We start from the raw sequence: 7,373 nt of genomic DNA, 5'->3' as shown, positions 1-7,373 counted from the left end.
AAGTCTAATCTTCACATCTGGATTATATCATTGTAATTTATAAATTATTTATTTTTCTGGTATAAATCTGCTGTTTTACATGATTGTTGAATGAAATTAACATAATTATTAATTTATTGTAAAAACATGACAGATAATCTGTGAAACAGATCCAGTTCAGCTGTTTATCTATTAGTTTCTATGGAGGCTGTGAGCTGTTGTCTGTTTGGTCTGTTTCTGCTCCTCCATGATGTCACAGACACTACCGGTGGACAGGATGGGTAGTGTTCTTATGTATCTGTATGTATCTGTCGGCTGCGGACATGAAAGCGCCCGCTGAGCAGCAGGAGGAGAGGAGAGCGGAAAAAGTTCAAAACTTGTTTCTAGCGGCAGAACAGGTTAAAAGATGGCTGTCTTATGTTGTTTTTTGTTTTTTTTAATCATCCTACAGGCTCTGACATGTTAGATAAATTTGAAAATCAGGTTTTGAAAAAATCTTTAAGACTTGAAAAATGCGGGCACTGTACCAGTCTGTCGTGGTGAAATGAGAGCTGAGTCAGAAAGCGAAGCTCTCGATTTACCGGTCGATCTACGTTCCTACCCTCATCTATGGTCACGAACTTTGGGTAGTGATCGAAAGAACGAGGTCCCGGATACAAACGGCCAAAATGAGTTTCCTTCGCAGGGTGTCTGGGATCTCCCTTACAGATAGGGTGAGAAGCTCAGTCATCCTGGAGGGACTCGGAGTAGAGCTGCTGCTCCTCCACATTGAGAGGAGACAGTTGAGGTGGCTCGGGCATGTCCCACTGGGAGGAGGCCAAGAGAAAGACCCAGGACACGCTGGAGGGACATGTTTCTCAGCTGGCCTGGGAACGCCTTGGGATTCCCCCGGATGAGCTGGCCCAAGTAGCTGGGGAGAGGGGAGTCTGGGTCTCTCTGCTTAGGATGCTGCCCCCGTGACCCGACCCCGGATAAGTGACAGAAAATGGATGGCTGGATGGACAGACAAGTCACACCTGAGCAACAATATTGCTGTCTAATCAGTACCATGATATGCCACACCTGCAAGGTGGGATGGATAATTTATGCCAAGGAGAAGTGCCCCCTAACACAGATTTACACAAATTTCTGAACAATATTTGAGAGAAATTGTTATTTTGTGTATATAAAAAATATTTTAGATCTTTGAATTCAGCTCATGAAAAATAGGAACAAAAACAAAATTATTGCGTTTATGTTTTTGTTCAGTGTACATAATAGATATCCGGTATTCACAAGTACAGGGTAAAAGTTACTTCATAATACAGCGCAGCCCTTGTAGGTGCTCTATAAATACCCCTGTAGGCACCTGGTAATTCCCAATAATAGTATGTAGAAGGTACATATCTGGCAATTACCATGCTGTATTTTGTATTTTTACTGAAAAAGATAGAATAAATTCAGAAATGCTGCATACAAACCTAACACTTGTCTGAAAATGAGCAACATATTAAATTATAATAACATGTACTTTGTTATTTGCATTTTTCTACCTGAAGTGTTCATTTAAAGTAAGCGTGTTGCAGATGTTTGCAGACCTTGTACTCCTTCTTCCAGTTCTCAAAAAGCTCCATAAAAATGTTTCCCGCCTCCAGCAGCTCCTGGTCCATACGTCTGACTTTAGCAAAAGACAGGATAGCTTTCAAGGTGCGCTCAGTCTCGCTGGCTGCCCACAGGCCACGGCTGGTGGTGGGGAGACGGTCATCAACTAGTCCCTCCTCATCTTCTATCATTTCTTCAAAGATGGCCGTCTGACCCTTCACACTACCAAAGAAGTTTCCCAATCAGTTTGAATTAATTTAAAATGTTGGTTAGAAACATCCAAGCAAACCTCCTACTTACGTGTGAGCAAACAGCTTGGATTCATAATCAGTGAAAAATTCATCTGCTTTGCAAAACACACAACTGCAATGAGATAAGAGACATCTGTTAAAACATGGCAAAACATAAGACTGACCTGTTTGATTAAAACATTTAAAAAAATACAAAAGTAGATGCATATACACCAGGGATGAATGACTCAGATCAATGGGACTCAAGATTTGGTCTCGAGACAGATCCGTCAGTCCCATCTGTCCGTTTTCTTCCACTTATCTGAGGTTGGGTAGCAGGGGCAGCCTCCTCCCAGTGGGACGTGCCCGTAACACCTCACCAGGGAGGCCTCCAGGAGGCATCCTAACCAGATGCCCGAGCCACCTCAACTGTCTCCTCTCGACAAGGAGGAGCAGTGGCTCTACTCTGAGTCCCTCCCGGATTGACTGAGCTTCTCACCCTATCTCTAAGGGAGAGCCCAGCCACCCTGCGGAGGAAACTCGTTTTGGCCGCTTGTATCCGCGATCTTGTTCTTTCGGTCACTACCCAAAGCTTGTGACCATGGATGAGGGTAGGAATGTAGACCAACCGGTAAATCGAGAGCTTCGCCTTCTGACTCAGCTCTTGCTTCAACCATAACAGATCAGTACAGAGCCTGCATCATTGCAGATGCAGCACCAATCTACATACAGTATCTATCTCCCGCTCCATTCTTTCCTCATTCGTGAACAAGACCCCGAAATACTTAAACACCTCCAATTGGGGTAGAACCTCTTCCCTGACCTGGAGTTGGCACCCTACCCTTTTCCAGCTCAAGACCATCATCTTGGATCTGGAGGCACTGATTCTCATCCCAGCCACTTTACACTTGATGATCTGATGAAGCCAACAGGACCACATCATCCACAAAAAGCAGAGATGTGATCCTAAGGTCACCAAAACAGATCCCCTCAACACCTTGGCTACGCCTAAAAATTCTGTCCATAAAAGTTATGAACAGAATCGGTGACAAAGGGCAGCCTTGGTGGAGTCCAACTCTCACTGGAAACGAGTCCAACTTACTACTGGCAATGTGGACCAAGCTCTGGCGCCGGTTGTACAGGGACCCAACAGCCCATATCAAAGGGCCTGGTACCCCATACTTCCAGCGTACCCCACACAGTACTCCCTGAGGGACATAGTCGAACGCCTTTTCCAAGTCCACAAAACACATGTAAACTGTTTGGACAAGGTCTTGAGACAGGTCTTGATATCTTTTATCATGGTCTCTAGCTCAGTCTCAGATTGTTAGGCCATGGTTTGGTCTCGTTTAGTAGGGTCTTGACAATTTGGGTCAAGGCTGGTTTGAGACCCTAATAGTTTTAGTCAAAAATTACAGAAACGTAACTCGCTTTGATCTTCACCCGCACATGCACAACAATAAACTGAATGTGAATGGAAAGCAAAAGAAGTGATCAGAGTGCAGCTGCATCCAGCTATCGCATTAAATTCAGGGGTGAAAGTCGGTATAGTCAGTTACTGTATACCAATAAAAGATTATTCACCGGTATAACCGTCTTGACGGACGATCCAATTGGCTGTCTGTCAAGACATGGGACAATCCTCAACCCAAATTAAGCTTGTCACTGGTACCAACCGCAGTCCCATAACCATCAGACGGCATCTGTGAGAGAAATTTTTTTTTTGTGTTGGCTGTTGTTCTGATGCAACTTGTGTGGTCTGTGATGAGGAAGCTTGGTTCAGAGACATGGAGCCCAGAGGAGGAGCTAGTCCCAAAAGGCGTTTCTAGACCCAGTTGGTCGTTTTTGCTCCCCTGCCTGGCTGCCTCATGACACTATAGGATTTTTCAAACATGCATGAATGAGTCAAAGTAAGACTCTGGTCATGTTTTTGATGAGAGGATAACATTATAACATGATATAAAACTCAAAAAAGTTGATTTTACATGATATTGCCCCTTTATTATAATTTCTTACTAAAAATACCACTATGTCACAAAAAATAATTCTGTGTTTCGGTCATGAATAAATCTGAGCTCAAAGGCTGTTAAATGAATGATATTAGATTTTATTTTTTTATTTATTAATTTTTTTTGTTGACAAAAAAATGATATTAGATTTGAAATTTGAGATGGTGCCATGAAATGCTGATTACTTGTTGAGTGGCAGACGCATGGGCCTGAGGTGGCAGTTGGTGGCTTCTTCAATGACCTTCTTTGAAGCTGGACCCTCCAGACTCTTCACGGCATCTCTCACAGTCTTTTGTGACTGTATCAGATCTTGTGTTTGTGTGGTGAGCAAAAACTGCAGACCTTTGGCATCAAGGAACCTGAAAGAGACGTGTTTTCAGCGTGATGTTTTTAGCTGCGAGTCTAGATGAGTTGTCCAAGAGTTTTACTTGTCTGCCATGGAGAGCTTGTTGGCCTGCTGCTTGTAGCTGCAGGTCAGCTCATTCTTGACGCGAGACACCAGGTCATCATCAGTGGAGCAGCAGATCGCCCTTTGGATGACTTCCAGCCACCATGGAGAGTTTAAGTTCACCTGAAAGATGGGTTTTAGTTAATCATTTTAAGAACGTGTACAAAAATTATGGATTTATAGCATGTATATGTAAATTCAAGTAAGGTTTTACTTTGGTATGCAGGAGATAAAGCCATAATTTTGTGATTGTTGAATCATCAACCTGTTGTATGTTTATTATAAGCTATTTACTTCTGTCTACTCTGTGCTGTTTAAACCATTCAGATACTATAGAATATATATTTAGCTCACCCAGGAGATACGTAGGTACAGTGATTTTATGCATTTCAAAGTCTTTAATTGTATTTACAAAATCAATTTCCATAGAAACAGTGAGATCTCTTCACTTTATGCAAAAACATTGTTTTCAGAAATCTACCCCAGCAAGCTTGCTTTATTTTGTCCTCTTATGCTACTTATTTTAGTAAACGTGCTCCTGCTTCTTTATGGTAATTTCAGAACATTTTAACTACATTTAAGCAGATTTTCTGAAAATTTTAGCCGTTTTAGCTATTTTGCAGCAAAACTAAACCTTTGTAAATCTTCTCTTAATTTTTTGCCAATCTGAATTTTTTTATACTCCTTTCACTGTCAGTGTGCTGATTAAATTTTTTTCAGCTACCTATAACTTCTTTTTTTCAGCTACCATTCTGCTGGGTTTTGCTATTTTTCTGTTATTTTACAGTTTATAATCTTTGTTTTTATTGTTCTTGTTATCTTGCATTCTGTTTCGGCTTTTTATCTGTTGTAATATGTGAGGCACTTTGGTTTACGTTAAGTTGTTTTAATGTGCTACATAAATAAAGTTGACTTGACTTGAATTTTTACTTTTTTGAGCTTCTTTTAGCTAATTCAAGCTTTTTATGCTTTTTTTCCCATTGCTTTATGCTAATTTCAGCTGTTTTCAAAAATTTTGGCTTCTGTTTATCTGTTCAGCAATGCAAATAGTAAGTAAGTAAGTAGAGTTTTATTCATATAGTGCCTTTCACAGAAATAAATTCACAAGGTGCTGTACATTCAGGGAAGGGGGGAGGGGGGAGTTAAGACAGGTCATGCAGCAAACACAGTTGCGCTACCTTTAGACAAACAGAAAAACAGAAAAACTAAAAATCACACAAGGGATGAGGAAAAAAGCAAAAACATTATATTATATCAACACTGTGACACACTATGGTGTTTATGAAAAAAACCTCTGCATAGAGCAAAACTATTAGCCAGAGGAGTAAGTGAGTTTAAGGGGGCCCGAAAAATCCAGTCCCCAAGGCCAGCGCAGCCAAAGTTCAGAATACTGATGGTCAATTGTTCATTCTGTGAGGCCTCAGCTTCCTCAGGAATCAGATCATACGGGAGAGGGATGAGAGAGGAGGAGGGAGGGGGGAGAGCCGTGTCAATATCTTCCAACCAGGAAGGAATTGATCAACAGATCCAAGGCCGTTGCAGGGGAGATCTATTCTCTAATCAGTTGTTTTGGGAACAAAAGGGACAGGTAGACAACAGCAATTTTCCCTCTGCCTTAATGTCTGCTGGTACTCTCAAAGTGGCGAATCCAATCCGGAAAAATGGTGTGGACACATACCTCCAAACGTAATTTCTCTACTTCTTTTACCTTTAAATGGTCTGTATTTTAGCAGCTTCTTTCTTACTAACCAGACTACTCAAAGAGCTTCACAATACGATGACCTCATTTACTGTTTTTAAGAAAATCGAGCAGCAAAAATATATATGTTGACTTTCCATTGACTTCCATTCTTTTTTTTTTTAATTTTATATCCTAACCCTGACCATTTACCCTAAGGCTAACCTCACAGGTACCTACCTGACCCTAAAACTAACCTAAACTCAATTCACACCTTGGTCCTAAACTCAACCCCCAAACCACCAATGGCATTTAAACCAAACGGGGACTCGACTTTTGTCCCCAAATGCACCAGTTGTCCCCAAATGTAGGATTTTTGTCTTAAATTTGCTCCCAAATGTCACCAAAGCCGAACCCCACCCCCCCACACACACACCAAATGTATGCTATTTACTTTAAGATAATTTGTTCCTTTACTTTTGTTCACCTAAACATGCTGTGTTGTAATACAAGCAGTGATTTATCCTAAGTTGATTAAGACATTTGCAAATACCAGGTAATAAAAGCTGACATTCTGAACTCTTGCCTCATTCTCATCTTTTGATCTTAAACCCAAATGACTTTAATGTACAACAAAAACAAGATAATTTGACTTGTTCTAATACTTTTGGAGGGGCTGTAACACTCTGTACACTTTTTAGAAGAATTTCTTGTGTACAGCACATTGTCCACTGAAAGTAAGGCAGTTCTTACTTTCCTCTTCAGCTCTCTGATGTTCTGCAGGACTGGCTGCAGGGCCTGATGTGCATCACTGACCTCAGAGTCGTATTTGGTCATGTAGTGCTGTCGCAGCTGCTCAGCCTACAGACAGGCAGAGGATAAGAACAACAAAACAGCAGGTTTAACATGAAATGATCCAAAATTATCTCTACAAGGGACAAATGTAAATTATTTTTTTAACATCTTTACATTAAGTAATTTTACCTCTTCACTGAGTCGATCATCTCTCAGTGTTGGAGGAATTCCAGGATGCTTTGCACTCAGCAGTTCCATTAAGTTGTGTGTGGCATGAAGCCGCTGTTGTAACAAAAGTACAAAAAAGAAATATAATAAACTTTCTCTATACTGTAAACGTGACAGTATTCAAAAACGTTTGTTGTGATAAGTTTTTTTAGAAGAAGGTGCTGAAAGGAAAGGATGATAATGATTCTGTAAAGGTCCTGTCACACTATAATGTTTTAGACAACGACTGAAGATTTTAAAGACATCTACGTTGAAGGTGGAATTAAAAAATCAACTAGAAGCCTCTTTTAGGCGTGTACATACTGTAATGCAATGGATCAAATATTTAACTAGGCCTGTCACGATAACAAATTTTGCTGGGCGATTAATTGTCTCAAAATTTATTGCGATAAACGATAATATTGCCTGGTGACCGTTTTACAACT

At 40.7% G+C, this 7,373-nt stretch overlaps 1 protein-coding gene across 3 annotated transcripts in view; it reads right to left on the bottom strand.

The window, feature by feature from the left end:
• Nucleotides 1-7,373, bottom strand: part of shprh (SNF2 histone linker PHD RING helicase) — a 52,028-nt gene that overhangs the window by 15,433 nt on the left and 29,222 nt on the right. For all 3 annotated transcript variants that reach the window (XR_001311285.1, XM_014021305.1, XM_014021306.1), the window contains exons 16-21: nucleotides 6,910-7,002; nucleotides 6,679-6,786; nucleotides 4,228-4,370; nucleotides 3,985-4,158; nucleotides 1,861-1,923; nucleotides 1,557-1,782 (exon numbers count right to left, since the gene is read on the bottom strand). Coding sequence is in view for 2 of the 3 variants with exons in the window: in XM_014021305.1 (XP_013876759.1) it covers nucleotides 1,557-1,782; nucleotides 1,861-1,923; nucleotides 3,985-4,158; nucleotides 4,228-4,370; nucleotides 6,679-6,786; nucleotides 6,910-7,002 (807 nt within the window). In the remaining variant the exon portion in view is untranslated. The remainder of the gene's footprint in view (nucleotides 1-1,556; nucleotides 1,783-1,860; nucleotides 1,924-3,984; nucleotides 4,159-4,227; nucleotides 4,371-6,678; nucleotides 6,787-6,909; nucleotides 7,003-7,373) is intronic.

Source organism: Austrofundulus limnaeus, unplaced genomic scaffold (genome assembly GCF_001266775.1).
Source record: "Austrofundulus limnaeus strain Quisiro unplaced genomic scaffold, Austrofundulus_limnaeus-1.0 Scaffold287, whole genome shotgun sequence".
NCBI classification, from domain to species: domain Eukaryota; kingdom Metazoa; phylum Chordata; class Actinopteri; order Cyprinodontiformes; family Rivulidae; genus Austrofundulus; species Austrofundulus limnaeus.
The sequence above is the reverse complement of the archived record's forward strand: the minus strand, read 5'-3'. Positions and strand labels throughout refer to the sequence as shown.